This window comes from Hipposideros armiger, unplaced genomic scaffold, assembly GCF_001890085.2.
Source record: "Hipposideros armiger isolate ML-2016 unplaced genomic scaffold, ASM189008v1 scaffold_137, whole genome shotgun sequence".
NCBI lineage: Eukaryota > Metazoa > Chordata > Mammalia > Chiroptera > Hipposideridae > Hipposideros > Hipposideros armiger.
Window position 1 is genome coordinate 1378056 of NW_017731487.1, and position 22040 is coordinate 1400095.

Genomic DNA, 22040 nt, shown 5'->3' on the forward strand with positions numbered 1-22040 from the left:
GACACAGTCGGCGGCTGGTCGCTCCGGCTGAGGGCGAGTATGCGGTCATTTGTGGACTTGCCACCCGAGGGGAAGAACCTGGCTCCGGCCTGAGCCCCCCTCCCGCCCCCGATCTCGCACTGGCTCATTAACTGCTGCTCACTTTACAGCGTCTGCAAGAAGCCAGAAAACAAAAGGGCTCATGTCGCTTGAAAGCCTATGGCTGTGAACATCTAAGTTAGCACTTGTCACAGTGTACATTTTTCAAATGGTATTTTAATGATTTGTATGGTGACACGCTGTTTGCTCAATTATGAGACTTCAGGGACTGTTCTGTCAATCAAGTCTGTCAATTAGGAAAGTACTCCTACACCTTTTTTTTTTTTTTAGTCAACTGTATGAATCTAATTAGGAGGCTAAAAGTCTAAGACGCCAGTAAAAATTAAAAGATTTACATTTCTCAAAAAGAACTTTATACTCAAACTTTTCAGAATCTCAATTCCTTTTCACAAGAGTCATTCTTCATTTCTCAGGTCTAATAAAGAGGTGTACTGTGACTAATTCAGCATGATGATTTAGTCTTAAACTATTTAACTGGGAAAAGCATTTTTGTCAACATTGAGTAGGATTGTATCAGGCAGTAAGAAAATCCAAAACGCTTCAAATAAACCATGCCAGCTGGTATCCCAACTTGGGAAGAGCTGCAGAAGTGTCTCGCTGCCCGCCCTCAGCCCACCCGGCGTCCTCCAGGCCGCTGCGGGAACGGGGGAGAGTAACAGTGGTGGAACCAGGCCCTCGGCGTGCCCAGAGCTGCAGCATCTGTCATCGTGTTCCATCCCCTTTCAGCCTCTTCCAGCCTCATGTCCATCTTCCTCTAGGTCAAAGACGGGCAGAGCCTGGGCAGAACTTGGCAGATGTCCTGTGTTGGGCCCCACCTCAGAGTGTATCTTACATCATCTGAAACTGCTCAGTTAGGATGAGCACGGGCCCTCCCGGTGACCGCAGAGCCAGCCTCCTGGCTGTTCCCACACAGCCTCCGCAGGCACATCCGCTGCAGCCCTGGGGGGCTTTCCGTTCCACATCTCCTTTCTCATGAAGCTGTTGTGGGGGTTAAAGGAGCCAACGTCCACAGTGTCGGGGTCCTTCTCATCCCCCTTTCACAGATGAAGGAAGAGACACTGAGGGGCTGACGAAGTCGCCAAAGGTCACACACAGGAGGTTGACCAAGTCCCTGCTCTTACGTCTTGCCTGTGCTGCCTCTAGTGTTTGGAAATTATTGGAAGGGCAGAGAGAGTTCTTAAAAAGAATTCCAGGAGAACAGGACATTTCTAGTGCGGCTGAAGCGCTGGTTTAAACCACGTCAGGCAAGCTGGTGTCTGCTCGGTCCCCTCTCGTGACCCTGACGGTCTCCTGTGCAGCCTCCCGCTGGCTGCAGCAAGCATGAACAGCACGCCTGTTCCTTTGCTCAGACATGGCAAGGAGTTTGCTTGAAGCCAGGACTCCAAGCCGGGGGCTCCCCTCTAGTAGCAGTAAACAGCCACTTACCGAAAATCTCATGCTTGATACATTGCTTCGAAGGACTGCACGCTCTTAGCCTGTGCTCCCATCTTGAACACACCTGCCATCTCCCTTCCAAGCCCACTCAAAGCCAAACTCAAAATTCTTGCTGGGAACATATCCAAATAATCATGCTTGAGAGCCCTTCCCCAGACCGTGAGCCCATGATGGAGGAGGAAGGGGAAGGGAACCCCAAGCTCTGTCAACCCTGCTCCCCTGCCGCATGCAGATGGGCAGGGGCTCAGGGGAAGCCGCAGGGCCAGGGCGCGCCCCCCCTCTCCCCCGCCCTGCAGGAGAACAGAAACAGTGCCCCCCCCCAACATCCCCACCAGGAGTGGGCGGGGCCAGTTAGCCGCATCTCCAAAACCAGTTATATCGGGTCCTGCACACTCCTCTCCACAGAGAGCAACAGAGAAATCAGGTTGTTTCCTATTTGTTACCTACCCGGGTTTCTATTTCCAACAGTGAGTTCTAGTAATAAAATAGTTTAAGATAGAGAGCTTTGGCCAGCAGTCTGAGGACTTGAAATCGAAGGCCCCCTCTTCTATGAATCAACAATATATTGGGACAATCTCATCAGATCAGTAATATTAATAGCTCAACAAGATTTATGAAACGCCTGTTGTGTCAGGCACTGGCTTGGACTCCAAGGTACAAAAATGATTAAGATAGGCCTCTTGCCTTCAATTAATTTGTTAGTGTTTTCTGTCTGCTCAATAAGAAATGCAGTCCAGGGTTTCCTAAGCACAGGAATACTGTAAAGGAGACGTACTATGTAAAAGGTGTGATGTGTGATCACTCAGGGTCCGTGTGTAGCAGCAACGTCATAATTAGTGAGTGACGGCACTGCCTTCAGAGAACAGTTACCCCCCAAATCCTATACACATAGATGAACCTCAAAACAAAACCCTGCAACTGTTGATCAGTGTTAGCAAAACCTAATGTCTCCTTTGCCAAGTTCATACGAATCCATATCAATACTTAGAAAAGTAGCAACCTAAGTCCCGGGAAGTACTTAAACTACAGAGAAGGGCAAGATTCTTCAGAAGGAAAACTTATTTCCATGCTGCTAGTGTTAACTGTCACCAATATTATTACTACTTCGGCTGCATATGGAGGGCTGTCACGTGCCAACACCATGAGAAGTGCTCTGGTTACATTATCTCACTGGAGTCTCATCATTACTTCAGAAATTAAATATCTAAGGGATCCACTGCCTCCGTCTGATTAGTGGGAAACCAAATTATACTGCTCCGGGTAACTGAGTGAGTGACAGAGCCTGGGCTGGAACCCAGGCGCCTGGGTCCAAGGCGGGCACTGTTTGGCGAATCCTATCAGCATCTGCCGGGTCTGGGCCATGACCTTGGACACGGCAAGGAGCTGCCACACCCCAAGTTGACTTGCACTGTACCTGGTGGCCATGCTGAGCGGTGACGGCTGCTCCCCAGTACTGTGNACAGCTTCTGCCTCCACAGACCTACTCTCCAAAGCTGTCCATCTTGAGTCATAAAATGACCTTCACTCATTCATTCATTCATTCATTCATTTGTTCATATTATAAACATTTACTAGGGATACAAGAGGCTGTGCATCTTCCGAGGGCCTTAAAATAAAAATAAAACAAAAATAAAAAAACCAGCTTGAAACATAATAATATAATTCAAGGTTCTTGTAATACATTGGAATATGAAATAAAATTTCTCCAAAGAAAGCACTGTGTCCATTTCACGGTTTTAGAAACTGGCTTCAGTGTGCTATAGAACTGAAGGGGGGAAATCTTACTTTTGCGGCTTGCGGCAACTCTCCCCACAGCCAGAGCATTTCTAGGTTATTCTTCTGCAGGGCCCTGTCCGCAGACCGACTGACCAACTCTGAATCACTTTTAGGTGTTGAAGGTCGGGAACCTGAAGGACTTAAGAAAACACATATCTGTGATTACAGTGGCAAGAAAAACTTTTTAAAAATATTTTTGGCCCAAAATTCTATGGTTCAAATAGCCCAGAAAATGCACCCAAGCCACCATTCCTTTATGAGTGTGGCTTCATGACATGTCTCATTTGTGGCCACCAGGGGTCCACACAGGACACTGTTCCAGGAGGAAGGTGCTCCCAACGTGTGGGTAACCCTGTCCCAACCTGCTGCCACATTTCAAGTAGAGAAGATGAGAAGTAGCATCAAAGAGAGAAAAGTGTGCGTGTGTGTGTTTGGGGGGGGGGGGAGAGAGAGACAGGAAAAAGTTTGTTTTTACCTTAAAACCACTCATCTTACCCCACACCTCACCCTGAGGCTCACCTCTCTTGCATTCTCAATTTCCAAATCAAGTTTCTCAACAGCTGCCCACGAGTCCTGGCCATCTCTGGCAGGCACCCCTTATATTCTATATTTAATACAGTTGTGTATCCATCCGCACTGGCTTTGAAAACAGGGAAGTTGCATCATGGGCCAAGTTTACCACAAAGGCCGGATGCCACAAGTAAACTCACTAATGTGGCAGGGGCCTCCAAATTAAAAGTTTATGAAATATTATACCTTCCAGGAATGCCTCGAAGGCTCCTACACTCTAAGGCTCTTTCTGTGACAACACATCACAACGCTTAATTCACAGGCCAGCGTTTGAGCAGTTATAACTTATGTTCTCATCTCTATGTTTCTGATTTTTTTACTCTTGAGACATGAACAAAGTCTCACTTCTGTCCAAAGTCAGCGGCCAAGAGAAGTCAGCTGACCTACAAGATTCTCACAGCATTCTCAACAGCATCCAGGTAAATAATTATCCCTGTAATTATTTAATGTCTTTATTCTCCTGCATCATTTCCTCTAGAGTAAGACAGCAGTTGTAAAATAAACAGAGGAACAAAGCCACCACAACTTTCCTTTTGCACCTTCCGCTCACTGATGTGCTTGGTCCCGTGTATCTATCTGTCTGAGTTAGATTCTACCCCGTTTGAATATGGGCTTTCCTGTCAGGACAAGGAGAACTCACGGATGACACATAACTTGTATCAAATAGGGACCCCTAACGGCCACATTGATCCTGGATCTGTTTATTCAAGCCATTTGGACCAAGCGGACTAAGCGCTCTCGCCTTGGTCTCCCACTGAGGTGTGTGCAGGCTGGTTCCCTCTCCCGTGGTGCCAGTGCCCACCAGTCTGTCCACATGGCACCACGGTGCAGCCCCGGGGCCCACTTCGCCAGACTGGAGAAGAGGGTCCTGAGATACATGCGGTGAGAGCATATAAGGGACACCTCCCCCAACACACACCCTTCCCTGCCCTTTGGGAAGCAGCCCACGAGAAGGAACACTGGGCGCTCCTCACGTCCGCGTGGTAGGCAAAGCATTCATCACCTTCCAACCTCCTCGTTTCCTCTAGGTCTGTAATTAAGCTTTTCTCCTAAAGGTCAGTGCTTTTCTGACAGGAAGCGTCCAGAATTCTATGTTCAGTATCAGTGGAATGTGCAAGGGAGTACTGTGGCCTCCGGGAAGGGGCCTCTGTACCGACAACTGTACCCCGAATCCATTCTTCTCGAGTCATCACAGAAGACAACTTCCTACCCTCACCAGTGCTGCACCCAAATCTCAAAACATTTGTTGACAAAGCTCCTGCCATTATATTTATCACAGAAAATAGAATCTATGTGTTTTTATAAATTCTGTGGGACAGTAAACTGTCTCACCCACTGCCATTGAATTAAGTAAAGCCCGTTAGGCTGAGCTTGCTCTGGAGGAGGGGGATCAGCACACTCTTTCTGTAACAGGCCCGAAAGCAAATGCTCCAGGTTTTGTGGGTTATGCGTTCTTTGCCGCCACGACTCGATTCTGCCATCGTAGCGTCAAAGCAGCCAAGGACAGTATGCAACCACGCCGGCTGCACCCCCACAGCACTGTACACTAGCAGATGGCGCGCTAGCTTTGGTCCATGGGCTGTTGGCTGCCAACCCAGCTCCAGGAGGATGCAAACGCTGAACACGGTGGGAGCACACCTCCCAGCTCCAGAATCCCTACCATTCTGGACCTCTCGGAAAGCCGTAAGCCGTGAGGTCTGCACATTCATACTCATCGGGAACCAAGCCCTTGTGGAAGTCATAGCTGAAGTCCCACCTCTCCCATTCGGTATGCCACGCCAGTAGCACTGGCCCCTTGGGCCACACCAGCCTTTGTCAAAGGCTTCTGGACATGATACACATGCGCACTCGGACAGCTCGCTGGGGGAACTCAGACTGAGTAAAGGTGAACAGAGGGAAAGACTCCCGATACTGACTGGGACCGAAGAGACAGATGATCCCCAAATTTCCCATTATCAAATATTAGATGTTTAAGATCAAGGGTTGTTCAAAAAAGTGAGCTTACAAGGTCGCTGACTGCTTTGCATAAATAATGCATTTATTAGCCATATAATAGTTTTCAGTATTTTTGCCAGTCCCAATTAGGCAAATTGGCTAAAACTGCTCACAACTCAGTCGGCCTCATTTTAAAATGGCCTTTCTTCTGTATACGTACATCTGAATGAAGTACCTCCTGAGATTTGGTTCTTTAATCAAAAAGAAAACCAGCGTCTCATGCAGAAATTAATCATAGCTTCGTTCGCTCAAGTTTTAAAGTAAACCCCGGAAGTCCACCACGTAGGCAGGTCAGGGTGTGGGCAACCCTGAGGGAACAGGGCAGAAATCTGAGGCCACTGCATCAAACGAAAAGACAAACCTAGGATCCTAAACTTTAGGGTCCAGCCTACGCCATTCTCCAAAACTCTGTTCTAGAAATGCTGGGGAAATATCTGACTCAGTTACTCAGAAAGTCTAATAAGCTATCTAAATATTTATAATAATAATTTCCCTAAAGTGGCATCCTAAAAAATAATCTTGTAAACTTATTTGTTGAACCACCCTGGGCACAAAAGATCATATTCCCAATTTTTTTTTCATTATTCTATTTTTCAAAGCACTGCAGAATTGGGAAGAATTATATGTTTAACTATAATTTCCAGAGTCAAATGTAGTACTTAAAAAAAAAAAGAAATCGAATAATCTACAAATGCTTAAAATGAAAGGAAAATAATAATCATCTACATATATTTTCTTCGTTAAGTAATTTGGTTGGTTAGTAAAATTGATTTGTAAGAGTTAGATCAAAATAGTATCGAAGACATCCAAGTGGGAAAAATAACCCTGCTACCTTTCCGAAGCATGGAAGTGAGACGACTGCGGAGGGCAGGAGCTAGACAGCCCGCCCTCGGCCACGGCGCCAAGGTCAGGGGGCGTCCTTTTGCAATCTAGCAGGCTACTGGATACCACGTGATACACAGTAAAAAAAAAAAAATGAAATGAAATGAAATTTTATATAAATTATATGACCACTCTCAACAATCACATTTGTAAGAAAATGAACATACTTAGGCATCTGACAACAGCAGAGGAAGCTATGTTGAAATCACTAAGAGATCAACATGAATTTTCTTAACTGCAAAAACAGGAAACTGACAAAAGACCAATTTCACTTTCTATTTCATCCACATGCCCATAAAAGATTGTTTTCCTCTGGTCAGAATTTACCGCTTAATCCAACCACATACCCCAAGAAGTTGATCAATTTGTGCTATCAGTTGTCTCTTTAAAGAAAATAAAGATTCCAAGTATGGAAGTTTATCTATTTGTCCTAACTTGTCACTGCATTTGACAGTGGTCAAACCCACATCATCTGATACAGTCGTTACCCTGGATTCACAGAGCAAACCACGAAAGGCAGAGAAAGTTATTCAGGGGTCTGTTTAAAACAATTATTTTAATTCTTGCAATTAATGTAGGGTGCTTGAATCTATTAGTGGTTTCTAAACATTCTGCATATTTTCTTCCTGAAGTACTGCGTTTTTCTCTCCTGAGGGTTTATCTCCACACGCCTCGGGGAGACCATATGAGATTCTAGAATCTCATCTTACATCTGCACTGTCCGATAAGACAGCCACCAACTGATTGCCTGTGGCCACTGAGCATGTGACCTGTGGCCAGTCCAAACTGATGTGCTCTGTCCCTGTGAGATACACAATGGTTTTAAAGGCTTTCGATGAAAACAAGAATGTGACACATCTCATTAATAGTTTTTTTTTAAAACTGATTACTTGAAACGATATTTTGGATATTCTGGGTCAAATGAAATACACCACCAAAGTTAATTTCATCATTTTCTTTTTACTTTTTAAGGATGGCTGCTGGAAAATGTTACTTTACATAGGCAGCTAGNCTAGTTGGCTATTTGATAAATGGACATAGACTACAAAAGAACGTCTGGCTTGGAAATAAAAACGGAGTCAGCGCATGGGCGTGGGTGAGGCTGCCGAGGGGACAGTAGGCAAACAGGAGAGAAGGCCCCGAGACAGCCCTCGCGGGGCCCGTTATGGGGACTAAGCCAGAAGAGGAAAGCCAGGTGGACACAGTGGCATGGAAGCCAAGCAAAGAAAATGCTTCAAGAAATAGGTTGGGAGGTAGACAAAGATCTGAAAAGGTTTACAGGCATGTATAGAAAATGGAAACCAAAGCCATGTATATTTAGACATGCCACTTAAGTGAAATGGCTAATGAGAGTTAGTCTACGGGTGTAAGTATACTTCACTAAGATCATTCTCATGAGCAAAAGGAAAATATTTAACTTAAAAAAATAATAATAACTTAAACTCTCAGGTCGAATCCCTTCTTTTTACAGATGAAGAAATGTGCCAGGGGAAGAGCGACTCGACCATGCTCTCCGAGCTAAGCGGTAACAGAGCAAGGCGGTGAGCCCAGCGCTCTGCGCACCTTTCCAGAACCTTCTTCTCTATCTTCCTCACACACTGTGATGCCTTTCCCCATCTGGGGGCAGAGCTGGCTACTGCGAACCCAGTATTATGGCTTATGCTTGTTTCCCTGACATAACAGCTTGAAAAACACTATCCACAGCCAAAATTTACTGAGCTAAGCAGAAACACTCTTTCATTTTCCACGCTTACCTCCTTGATTGTGGTATTTCTTCCCCTCCATGAAAACCACCATCTTCCTCCCTTTCTGGGCATCTTATCCCTCATGATAGATTCCACAGTGGCCTGTTTTAAATGGATGGTAACATAAATAATGGAACAAAAAAAAAGATCAACTTAGCACATTCAAACCAAAAGACACACACATGCAAATTAAAGTAAGAGGAAAAAAAAATCAAGAGAAAAAAAACACAACATACTGTTTGTGAATTAAAAATTTTCGAGAAGCAAAACCTAATAGCATCCAAAATTACATGAAGGTAACTTAAGCATGAAGACTTAAAAAGATGTTAAAGGAATAAACAAACAACAACAAAATAACAACAAAAAAAAGAAAGCATTGAAAATCATTAGTGGTTAGTAAGACCAAAAGTTTTCAAATTAAAGTGGCTTACTGGTTAAGATACTGTTACTATCAATACGATGATTATAAATTAAAAAATGAAATGATTACTATGGGGTATAGGGTAAAGAGTCTTAAACAAAAGGTAAACTGCACAGAATGTTTTTAGTAAATGTCAATTCCCAAATTTTGACAAACTGAATATTAATAGATGCATTTAAAAATCTCNTGGAGAATGAGCTGCCCCCTCTGTAAGTACCCACGCCTGGGGCCACAGGAGAGGCAGCCTAGGGGCTGCAGGCCGGCAGACTGGAGCTCACGGAACCCATGTTCAGTGCACTGTGCCGGGTGCTGTCCACACAGCAAAGAACCTGGCCCCTACTTTCCCAGAGCTTTCGTCTACACTGTCACGGTCCAGCAGGACCAGCGCTAGGCTAGGAAAGCAGCGGTCGCCGCGGGGGCAGCTGGACTGGGGGCCTGGGAGCTGCACGGGACAAGCTGGGCTGGATTCGCAGACTAGGCCATCACCGGGACACAGCCCTGGTGGACGAGCCACAGGTTAGAATCCTGGTTGGTCCACGGCAGGGCTAAGCCACATGTGGGTGGATCCACACCTGTGGCACTGTCGCTGATTTTACGGAGAGTGGAGATGGCTCCGCAGTTAGTCTGAGAAACCCAGGTTTGAAGGCCGCAGGAACTTCAGGCTGTTACCTGCACAAAGCCCTTCTTTTCTTTCAGCCCTGATTTCCTTATCTTAAAATGCAGAAAAACAGACTGCATCCCACTCAGCAAAGAATTCCGGACGCATGAATGCAGGCAGATCGCCTGTGAGGAGCCGGACAGGCAGACACATGTCCCAGGAAAGGCCTCGCAACCTGAGGATTCCTCTCTGGGCCTCAGTGGCTCATCTGTAAAATGACACGTTCCAACAGGAGTCCTGTGCAGTTCCAACCCCTACAGATCCTCTGAACAATGCTGGTCCTTCTGAACCAACAGCCCAGAGGCTTTCAGACAGACAGGGAAGACAGTCGCAGAGCCCATCGGCCTGACAAGCGCCTGGGTGGAACCAGAAGGAGAGGGGGCTCCCGGCCCCTCACTGAATTGGAAAATGTTTAGGTTCCATCCAAACAGTTTGGCGTGAAATGAGATCCAAATGTGAACNCCCGAGTGTCCTCGGTGGCCCCTGAAGCAAACCCTTTGGGTTTGAATCCTACTTGAGAGATAAGTATCCAGAAAGGCTCAGTCGCCTGTTTTCTCCTGCGGACAGTTAGCTCTGTGTCTCTGTGTAACCCAACAGGTCACCTCGGGCGCTAAGAGCCACATCTGCAGTTCAATTTTGATATTAGATAAAAGTTTATGACCTGCACGTGTTGTTTTCAATCCTGGCATATAATGTACCTCCTGCTCTAAATTGCATGTTTTCTGGTACTAACTAATTTCATGTTTTATTTATGTTTCACTATTTTGTTATATATGCTTCCTATTATTGAGTTCAAATCCTCTGGACCAGGACAGGCGAGCACACTGACACACACATAAACCTGCAACTTACCTGGAGTTTGGTGACCATTCTCTATCAGAATTAGGGTATGAGGCTGACTGAGAATAAGGCATGACTGGGGAGACGTTTTCCTTAGGAAGATCTTCTTGGAATGGAGGCATATCACTGGAAAGAGTTCTGGTAAAAAAAATAATAATAATAATACATTTTAAAAAATTAAAATTAAAAAAATAAAGTCAAAGAATTATTAGAGATAAATTCATGGTAAAGACAAGTTTCCACTTCTTCCTGATTATCTCTTAGTGCTTTGTAGATTAACCTGATCTCTTTTTAAACCACTCAGCCATATTACAGGCAGCGGAGAGGGAAAATGCATTTTGTAAGTTCATGCTTTGGCTGAATTATACATGATAAATTACTCTGTCCAAGGGTTTGGACTTTATGTTAACAAGATACAAAAACAATTATCAAAAGTTATACTGAGTTACATAAAAATCTGAAACATCCAATAGTTTTTACAAGTGAGTTTTCTTTCAAAACTGGCATTTTTCACCAAAAAATGGTAATACGCAGAAACAGAATTTCACCACACTGTTAAAAGCAAAGAAAAATAAAACAGGTGTCCCTTAAGCTTTGGGCCTAATCAAAACTGGAAAAGTTGGCGTGTAGAGAAAACTAGTCATGTTCTACACTGACTTGTAGCCCTAAACCTATCACAGATCAGCTCCAGGCTACAAAATCAGCCAAGCGCTGTGTATGTGGTTGGTGCCCAAGTAAACATAAGGCAGGTCTGAAACTACGGTTTCGTGCATGAAGCGTTAGTTTGGTCAATTCCTGGTTCTCTGCTCTGCTCTGGAATGCTGATGTTAGCAGCCAAGAAGGCTGGCATTCCCAACCGTCTCTTCGTTATAAGCTACATCAAACCTTTTTGCTACATTAAGACTGGGTCCACAGGATTCCAAAATTCAGCCTAAAATGCATTAATAGAAGAATAAGGAATTCTGGGGGAAAACGTTTATAAAAAACATCTGGAAAAATTACGTCACTCAGTTCTCATACGGGTCTTGCCTCTGATTCATGTTTTTACCTGCCATTGTCCGGCGGGTCCGTCTCCTCATCGGAACTCATTTCTATGGGAAACATGTCTTCGTCTTCAGAGGTGTTGGCATTGTCGTCTCTTTTCAGGCTGTCCAGCTGGGACTTTCTCCTCCTCTTTCTTCTCTTCTTCACTAGAGAGCCACTTAAAGGGGTCTCACTGGGAGGTGAGACTTGGGCTGATGTGTTGGGGTCCAGGCTTCTTATCCTGTCTACAGAGTTCCTTTTCAGCTGGCATTCCATCAGCGAGGCTCCGTCGGACAAGATAGGGGAGGTGGCCAGGTGCATGGGGATCACCTCCTAGAGGACAGAAAATCGTTTCAAAAAAGAGTCTCGCTAATCCACGTTTAAGGAGCGGGATCGTGGCAGAGGCCTGCGGCCACTGTTCATTTCGAGGCCCAGCCCTCCTTGGCGAGGGCCACGCAGGCAGAGGCACTCAGTCACAGTGATCTGGAGACGGGGCTGCCGAATTTGATACAAGATCACACGGTCAACAATTCATTCAATGCTGTTTTGTACTGAACCCCTTCATAATAATAACAAACTGAGGTAATTATGAATGATTTCAGGTCTCTGAAATTCCACTTTTTCTGAAATATCCAGAGTAAAGATGAAAAAACTGGGCTTTTTGAGTCATCACATTACCCTGGGAACTGGACTCAATTTTGCATTCAGTGTGGGTAAGGGTGTGTGAGTGTGTGTGAGTGTGTGTGTGTGTGTGTGTGTGTGTGTGTGTGAATGTGTATGTGTTTTTTAATATGCACCGAATTAAGATAATTAAAAAAAAAAAAACCAACACCGAACAGTCCCCTCCACCGCACCCAAGTGCCTGCCTTGCCAGAGCACATCCAGGTATGTGGCTGTCGAGTAACTAGATATTGACTCTCCGCTTAAAAACCAAAGGAAAAAACACAGCCTATCATTAGCTGTTTGATAAGGACTCGCCATGTTTTTAAAAACTACAGCCATCGTTTTATTAATGAATGACTCATTTGTTATGAGAAACGCAATAACAAGAAGTAAAGAATACATATTAAAAAAGAGGGGATAAAGAGAAACATGCCGCTGATACCATAAAGCAGCTGAAAGAACATCAAATGTACTGTAGATCTAGTATAAAGTTTACATCTGAGAATAGAAGCCTCAGCTGGAAGGGACGTGAGAGGCCATGTCACGCAGCTGCTCAGCTGGACCACCTGAAGAAGAAATGCCGAGAGTGTTGACACTGGGTCAAGAGCAGAAAAGAAGGTTCCAGCGACTGAAAAAGAATGGGGTGGACCTCTGCAGGTGGAAGACAGGCAGCATCCTGTAGCAATCTGGTGAGGAAGGACACGGGCTCTTCAACTTCCTGCACCCTCTCAAGGACGGAAAGGGGCATCCGTATGGGACAGCACATACTGTGGCCTCCCAGGCCCCATCCCCCCATGGGCGCCTGTAAGCCCAGCCCAGCAAGCAGGCCCTCTGCGGTCTGCAGTTTCCATGGCATCTTGCCCAAAATTCTTCCTCAGCTCTTACAGCATAAAATCTATCTAAAGCCAAGAGGCAATCAGAAATTAAAAATGCAAGCGTCCACTCAGGTGGAAAGAGTTTGTCAAAGCACCATAGAAACCAATTAATAATTTCCACAGCCTTCCCTTTGACTAGGAAGATGAAGGGCAGACAGGCAGGGAGTCCTGCTGGCCATGGGGGTAATTACGGACGATGGAAGGCATGGGTAGGGACGCTGGTCCTCCTCAGATGTCACATCTTTGCTCCAAAAGGAGGCAGAATCTGAGACGAATGTTTTCCTAAAACTGCTAACTATGGATATTTGTTTTAGAGCCTAGAGCCATTTCTTTTTAATCAGGCTATCTTCCCCTACAGGAACTAATTCAAGTGAGATTTATTAAGAAATCACTATATCAGAGTGGCTTTCTCAGCGAGTGAAAAAGTAAACAGAAGTGGTTTATCTAGACGAAAACATAGGGATAAATCTTCATGACCTTGGATTTGGCAAAGGATTCTTAAATATGACACCAAAAGCATAAGCAACAAAAGAAAAAAACAGATAAAATGGACTTCAAAATTAAAAACGTTTTGTGTTTTCAAAGGACAACATCAAGAAAGTAAAAAGGGGCCGGCCGAGTGGCTCAGTTGGTTAAGCGCTCGCTCAAGAGTTTGAGCTCTGAGCAACAGCGGTTCAATGCCCGGCCCAAGCTGAGCTGCCAACAGGTGGTAGGATGGCTCAGCTAAAAAAAAAAAGAAAGAAAGAAAGTAAAAAGGCCACTCACAATGGAAGAAAATATTTATAAGTCATATATCTCATCAGGGACTTGTATCTAGAATATATAATGAGCTCTTAAAACTGAATTTAAAAAAGACAAATAACTCAACTAAAAAATAAGCAAAAAATCTGAATGGACATTTCTCCAAAGAATACATACTAATGGCTAATAAGTACTTGAAAAGATGCTCAACATCATTAGTCATTAGGGAAATGCATATCAATACCACAATGAGGTACCACTTCACACCCACTAGGATGCCTACAGTCACAAAGGCAGACAATAAGTATTGGTGAAAATGTGGACAAACGGGAACTCTCAGGCACAGCCGATGGGGATTTTAAATGGTGCAGCAGCTTTGGACAACTGTCTGGCAATTCCTCAAATGTTCAACAGAGAGTTACCACCTGACCCAGCAATTCTGCTCCCAGGTATGCACCCAAAACAAATGAAAACTTGTACACGAATGTTCACAGAGCATTCCTCACAACAGCCAAAAGGGGGAAACAACCCATGTGTCCATCAACACATGAAAAGACAAACACAATGTGGTACATGGATATAATGGAATGCCGTTCACCATACAAAGGAATGAAGTACTGACACACACGACAACATGGATGAACCTTGAAAATATTATGCTCAGTGAAATAAGAGAGGCATAAAAGACGACATACTATACGATCCGATTCATATCAAAGTTTGGAAGAGGAAAATCTATAGAGACAGGAAGTAGATTAGTGGTTGCTTAGGGCTCAGGGGAGGTTGGGGGTGGGGAGGTCATAGCTAAAGGGCACAGAGTTTCTTTTTGAGGTGATAAACATAATCCAAAATTGACTGTGTTGATAGTGAAAATACTAAAAACCACTGAATTGTACGCTTGAAATGGATCAATTGTATGGTTCGAGAATTATCTTAATGAGGCTATTAAAAAATTTTAAATAATAAAAATAAAAGTGATCTGGTCACTCATTAAGCAATAATTAGAACACTCAGCCATCTGCAATTTGACAGCCATATAATCTGTATGCTTTGGACAAGGGCTCAGGCCAATGCAACTCGGTTGAAACTGAAGCAGTCAGGACTGCTGAGTCGTGTGGACACGGCACATCCCAGCCTGTCTGGCTCAAACCCCCAGGACAGGTAAACAGCGGCTCTTCTCAGCGCCACGGTCAGATCCCGCATCACCTCTCCACACACTTCTGCTGTGTCTCCTAGATAAGCTTTGCTCAAAGCTCAAAACTAGGAAGTAACCTTGACCGCCCAGCCTTTCTTACCTGATCATTATCAGTCTCTTGAACAAAAAATGCTTCTCCATTATCTCCCAATTTCATGTGCAAGTCCACCGATTCCCCGTTGATTTCTATGTCAACCTGAAAGAAAAACATACTTCTCTACAACAGACCTCATGGGGGGTGGCCATGCGCCCACGCCCACACTTGAACACATACATCCCCAAAACATCACACAACTCTGAATTCAGTCAGTCTGGTCTGCCTGCTCTTCCTCATCAAGAAATGGGGTCCGCTCCCCTGCCCCACTCCCCACTTTCAGCCTGGTCTGGCTTGTGATTGTCCCAGTGAGTAAAGCACAACAGACATGACACTATGTGACTTCAGAGGCTAGGTCAAGAAAAAACTGCTGGGTCCACCTGGCGCTCGTGCCCGCTCGCTCTCTCTCAACGCTCGCCCTTGTAGCCAGCCACCATGTTGTGAGAACACCCAGGCGGCATGGAGAGGCCGCGTGTAGGCCGACATCCTTAGCTAAGAGTCCAGCCAAGAGCCGCCCAGCACGGAGTGAGCGTGTCTTCAGGATTCCAGCCCCCAGCCTTGAGTCCTCCCGCAGGGGCCCCAGAGGCAGCAGCACACGGACCTGCTGCACTCGGTCTGAATTCCTGACCCACAGAACTCAGGAGCTCAATAAACAGTTGGTTTATGCCACTAAATTTTGGAGTAATTTACACAGCCATAGTAACCAGAACAACTTCAATTAGTAATTGTCAATTCAGTGACTGGCCCTTGCCAACAAGAGCTCAGAATCTGGGTCTGCGACAAGCTCTGATATGTAAAGTCACAGAAATATAATGATTTTCTCTAAGAACAGACTCCGTCCCCCGGTCCCTGGGTTCTCGGGCCTTACCACTTTCTCTCGGGAGCGCAGGACCCCCATCTTCCCAAAGCGGACATGGAAAGGGGAGCACTGAAGGCTCCCGTTGGGCTGGCGGACAACAATGATGTCAATACAGCCAGACAAGGTGGCGGGGTTCAGCCCCTTGTAGAGTTCCTTCACGGTGACGAACACCTGGCCCGCCAGCTGCCCGACGTAATTCATGGTTTGAGCCTAGAAAACAGAGATACAAACAAAACACACAGGCACACACACAAACAATTAATTCGGGGAAGGTCATTTATCCAGAGCCGGTCAAAATGAACTCCTCATTTCAACAACAAGGATGACACGGCCGATGTGACCCCTTGCCCGGATCATTCTGTTCCTCTGGAATGGGCTCCACCACACCCACCCCTGCTGACCATCTCCCCCACCCCAAACAGCAAGCCCACAGCCTCCACCCTGGAGACACCAGCAGGCCTTTTCTCAGTTAGCACTGGGTCTTCCTCGCTGAGGTCAACATGTACCCCTTAGAGCATCCGGGTGACTACGGCCACCTGTGCGTTCTTTCACTATGTGCAGGTTTTACAGACTCAGTCTAAGACTCTTGAGAGAAAAGACTGTATTTGATCCTTCTTAGTATCCCCGACTGTGCGGAGGACAGAAGGTACTTACTGTGTACTTGGTTGAAAAAAAAAACCAACTACCTTTACTTCAGGGAAAAAATGGTTAGTATTTGACCAATTCCGTCCTGGTCCATGTCTGCCTGCATGCCTGGCTCCCACGCTCTGGGTATAGCTGTACTCAGCTTTCGTTTCTCTGCCCAGCTAATTGACATTCACTCAGCAAATATTCAGGACATCTACTCTACAAAGGTTCTGGTCCTGGGGATGGAGATAAATAAGACACAGTCCCGATCCACGGAAAGCGCTCGCCGGCTCATGAAGGAGAGAGAAGTAAAACACAAGTCACTAAAATATGTTGTGTCTGTTTGTGTTGTTTAAGGAAGCGCTGAGGGAGGTAGGACCAAGGACAGTGGCGAATACATCACAGAGGAGCTGGCACTGGGCAGCTCAGAGGAGGTAGGAAGGCAGACGAGGGCTCTGCAGAAGGACAGGTGAGTGCAAAGACACAAAGACAGGCTGTGTCTGCCCCAGAGAATGTGCAGGGGAAGGATGGAGTGCTGAAACCACGCTGAGAGAGTCTGACGTTGCTATATAGCAATGTGAAGCCACGATTTCGGAGATTTGCGAACAACAAAATGACAGTTCAGACCAGGATTTAGAAAAAAATGTTGTCATAAAAATGCAAAGACTGGCAGCAAAGGAAACTGAAGGCAGGAACCAATTTGTGGCTGTTGATGGTGCAGGCAAGAAATGATGCCAGCCTGAAAGAGGACAGGGACAGAAGAAATAGAGGCAAAGGGACAATGCAAGGGTATTTGGGCACAGAGCAGTGGGAGTCTGAGCGGGTGCGTTCTCTGGCTCTGTCCACCACCCTAGTGCTGATCCACACCTGCCGACTGCCCACCTCGGCACAGCCCCGGCCTCCATCCAGTCCCACAGTAGTGCCCTGTCACCCGCCCTGATGTGACTCAGATACCTCAGCCCAGTGCAAGGCACCGAGGTCTCACTCTGCGGCCTCCCTCTGGCCCCTCCTCCTCCTCACTCCTCTTCACTGGGCCACCCCACTCCCCACCCTCCAGCCCCCATCAAGGGTCCTTCTCTCTCTGGGTTCCTTCTTCCCAGCTCTAGCAGCACTCACACTTTGAGGCCAAGTCCAGACCCTCTTCTCCCCTCCTCTCTGCCCACTGAACGCTGTAGTGGACCAATGAGGCCACATGGTTCAAATCCCACCTGAGTAGGAAGGGTTTGCACAATGTGACTTCCAATCGATGGATCCAAGCCTTCGCCCTTCCTTCCAGCCTCAGTTCCCCAAGGCAATGACCTACCAGGGGGCACATGGGACACGCTGACCCCACCCACCTCAGGTCCCTTACAACCATCCAGCCGCCACCACAGCTTGTGCACACCTGTCCCTGACTAGCCTCCATTCACACCGTTTGGTTCCATGAACTTTCTTGCTCTAATGTGTCTATTTTGCCATGTGCTTCACCTGTCCCTCGGTGACGCCAGATTCTCCCTGCACTCCAAGGATCGAGCCTTGTCCTTTCAAGTTTAAGAAACAAAAAATACCTTTTGGAAGCCTCACCCCAACCTCTATGGCATAAGCAGAAGTGATATTACCATCCCAATTTACAAATAAGGACACTAAGCGTCAAAAGTGACTGACCAGATGCCCTGCATGCACTGGGCAAACCAGAACTGTGGATTTAACTCTAATTTAGGACAACTCAGAGACCTAAAAGCCATGAACAGAACCTGCAAAGGAAAGAGCGAGAAAACCCTCACTTCCTCTTTCAGGATGAGGTGATGCCCTCTGGATTCACTACCATCCGCCCTCAGATGAGGAAACAAGTTAGCACATTCAGTAAACACCCACGAGATGCACATGACTTGCCTCCCGGAAACGGAGTCACTGCCAGAGCTGTCCAGCCTCCATGCAAACACGAGTCACGTGCACATATATAAAATCACGTGATTTCCAAGTGTGTTTAGTGATGCAAGTTAACTAACTTCATGCCAAAAGGGGAGGGGAGACAGCTCCTGAGAAGATGAACAAAATAAAAAAGGATTCTTTGTAACCCTGATACTTTTTTATAGGGAATCATCTTATAAAAGAAATCACTTCCACAGTGTTCAACCCAGATTTGAAGACGCTGTGCTTACCGAGAGAGGGAAACCTCTGACTCTACAGCTATGGGCAGGCAGGATGAAAAGCACCTTATACGATTTCTTTCATGGACACTACCTCACGTTCACGTGATTCACACAACAACCCTGTAGGTAAGAGGCCTGTCAGAGGAGAAAACTGAAGGACGAGCAACATGCAACGAAGCAAATGGCCGGGACCACAGGCCTCTGAAGCCCCCTCCCCTCCCCGGCCCCCGGGGATTCTCCTAACTTCATCCCCCTCACACATGAGCTGTGCTCATCACTGAATGACATGTGACCACGCCCCCACACTGGGGTCCCAAAGTCCCGAACCCACACCAGAGCCAGTGCTGCTGCTAACACGGCTCCTGAGAAGACCACAGGACCCACCAGGCAATACTTTTTATTCATAAGAAAGAGAAAGATCGTAACTGGATGGTATTACCACCTCTCCGCGTCCTAGCTTCTCATCTGTAAAGTGAGGACTTTGGCCTAGATGACCTGCGAGGTGCAATTCCAGCTCCAACCGATCCAAGATAAGGGCTGCGCTCCTGAATTCTCAGCAGCCGAAAGGGCATCTTTAATAATTTAAGCTCAATGTTCCTCTGTTCTCCTGTCCTCAAGAACAGAGCACCCCTGCCCCCTGTCAATAAGCAAATTCTGGTTATCATGCAGAATCCAAGGGTTTTGAAGCTGGCAGGATCCTGATTGGTTGTTGTTCCGACACCCTCATTTTAAAGAAAAAAAGCCCAGGAATGGGAAGTGACTCGCGCAGAGCAAATCTGAAAATACCTCCATTTTAGAAGCAGGAAATCTGTCCCATAATTCTTAACAAATGACAGGGTCATGGTCCCACTTGGCAAGAAGCTCCCATCCTCAACACGCACAGCCTGGGGCTGCCTTAGCTGAGCCCTGAGGATTCTTTTAAAGAGAAACTTCGACCACCTCACACCTATTAAGATGGCTACCATCTTCTTAAAAAACAGAAAAAAGCAAGCGTCGGCGAGGATGTGCACTGTCGGCGGAAATGCAAAATGGTGCTGCCACTATATAACACAGCACTGCAGTTGCTCAAAAAATTAAAACTAGGAGTATCATATGGTCCAGCAACTCCACTTCTGGTTATATACTCAAAAGCATTGAAAGCAGGGATTCAAAGAGATATTTGCACACCCAAGTTCATAGACGCATTATTTACAATAGCCAAAGGGTGGAAATGACCCAAGCATCTATCGACAGATAAATGGATAAAATGTGGTACGTACACACAACAGAATATTATTCAGCCTTGAAAAGGAAGGAAACTCTGCCACATGCTACAATATGGATGGACCTTGAGGACATTATGCTAATAATAATCCAGTCACAAAAGAACAAATACTGTACAATTGCACTTACGTGAGGTAGCTAGAGCAGACAAACTCATAGAAACAGAAAGTACAACAGTGAGGACCATGGGTCCTAGGAATGCAGGGCGGCGAGTGAGTGTCTAATGGGTACAGAGCTTCTTCCTGCAAGATGAAAAGTGTTCTGCAGCTGGATGGTGGTGACAGGTGCCTCCAGATAGATGTACTTTTATGAAGTGGACTGAACTACACACTTTAAAATGGTTACGATTACAAACTGTATTTTACCACAATTTAAAAAAAAAAAATTTAGGATTAGGGCCACCCGAGTGGCTCAGTTGGTTAAGAGCTTGCTCAAGAGTGCGAGTTCTGAGCAACAGGGTCACCGGTTCGATCCCCACATGGGCCAGTGAGCTGTGCCCGAGCTGAGCTGCCGCTGAGCTGCCAACAGGTGGCAGGATGGCTCAGCTGGTGAGAGCACTTGCTCCTAGCAACAAGGTTGCCTGTTCGATGGTGGGCTACGTGCACCCACAACTAAGACTGAACTTGGCACCTTGAGCTGAGCAGTGCGACCAGACTTGGAGCTGAGCTAGCTGTGGCCTCCACAACTAAGAATGAAGGACAACAACTTGTCTGTTCCCCTCCCCCAATTCCCCAATAAAATCTTTTTTAAAAATTAAATTAAAAATTAAAACTATAAAAAGAATAAAAAATTTAAAGAGGGTGAAGGAGACTACTATATTAATGAGAACACAATTCTGGAAGATGAATATTATTTGGTTAAAAATTTTCTTTGGAAGAGAGCTGGGGCCCAGGAGGCATGGGACACCACCTTCTATGGGGAGAGGGGGGACCCAGTTCACCTCAGGCATCTGCTTGGCTTGGGGGGCAAAGGCCAGAGGGGCGACCACGGCTCTTCTTTATCTGCCCATCCTCCAGAATCCTCTAAATAAATGCTAGACAAATATTTAAGGAATACAAGAATAAGCGGGGCACCAGTTCCGAAGTTCCACTTCCTTCAGTTTGCTTTGAAGTAAAAGGCTCAAGAAGGAAGCTAATTTGATTGACCTGAAGATAAGAAGCCAGACAAACCAGCCTGATACTCACCTCCCTACACTTGCACAGCTAATCTCATTACTGTCTTGTTTCCACGAAACCACATGATCAGCAGTGAGGGGAGTGTTTGTTTTGAAGGAGAAAGTATCCTAAGTGCCTCAAAATAACCCAAGATAAGTAAACCCTATAGGGAACAAAACAAAATGCTTAAGTTTCCAGTTGAACAGCTTTGAGATCCCAGTCTTCACTCACTCCACACTGAAATTACTTTTCAATCTACTGATTTTAATCTCAAAATCTGGGGAGAAATAGCTGCTTCACGTGACAGGGCTTCATTTACCACTTGAAACGGGATTCCCAAACGGTAGTTCAAAAGGTTTTCAAGGAGAGCTAAGCCAAACCTCACAAAAACCCTTTGACCAAACTGGGGTTCTCTCAGCTGTGCTGTGGATTTTAAGAGCAACTCTGAGGTTAAGAAACAAATATATATTTTTTTATTGTGACATTTTCTAGCTTGACCCTCTGGAATAACACTAACTTCCTGAGGTTATCACATCCCATTGGAATGCCATCTTTCCAGATAGTCTTCCAGAAGTTAGAAAGTACTACATTACTTACACTAAACTCAAAGAGACAATACACCGAGGAACATAAATATCCAAAAGCATATTTCCACCCGGGATTCTATTTACAGCATTAATAAATAGCATGTCCAACTTGATAGCATCAATTATTAAAACTAAATATGGGAATCTGAATTATTTTAGGCCATGCCCCTTAGTCATCGATTCAGGAGTCAATAGTTTCGTTCATTTATTACACAAGTGGAAAAAACTGATTTCAATTCTCTTTCTATTTCTCTCAACTGTAACGTTATCAGAGGCACCCTGTCTAGGAAATAACAGCTTCTCCACTTTAATATTGTAGGTTTGGGCTGGCCGAGTGGCACATTGGTTAAGGGTTGGCTTGGGAGCGTGAGCTCTGAGCAGCAGAGCCCCGGTTCAGATCCCACATG

At 45.7% G+C, this 22040-nt stretch overlaps 1 protein-coding gene across 1 annotated transcript in view; it reads right to left on the minus strand.

Annotated features, from left to right (window-relative positions):
• LPIN1 (lipin 1) overlaps positions 1–16080 on the minus strand; it is a 69143-nt gene extending 53063 nt beyond the window's left edge. Inside the window, exons 1-8 of the mRNA XM_019650002.1 lie at positions 15880–16080; positions 15018–15113; positions 11469–11776; positions 10433–10558; positions 6707–6814; positions 3319–3448; positions 1009–1133; positions 716–733 (exon numbers count right to left, since the gene is read on the minus strand). Of these exons, the coding sequence (XP_019505547.1) occupies positions 716–733; positions 1009–1133; positions 3319–3448; positions 6707–6814; positions 10433–10558; positions 11469–11776; positions 15018–15113; positions 15880–16071 (1103 nt within the window). The 5' untranslated portion in view covers positions 16072–16080. The remainder of the gene's footprint in view (positions 1–715; positions 734–1008; positions 1134–3318; positions 3449–6706; positions 6815–10432; positions 10559–11468; positions 11777–15017; positions 15114–15879) is intronic.
• Between the last annotated feature and the right edge of the window lie 5960 nt (positions 16081–22040).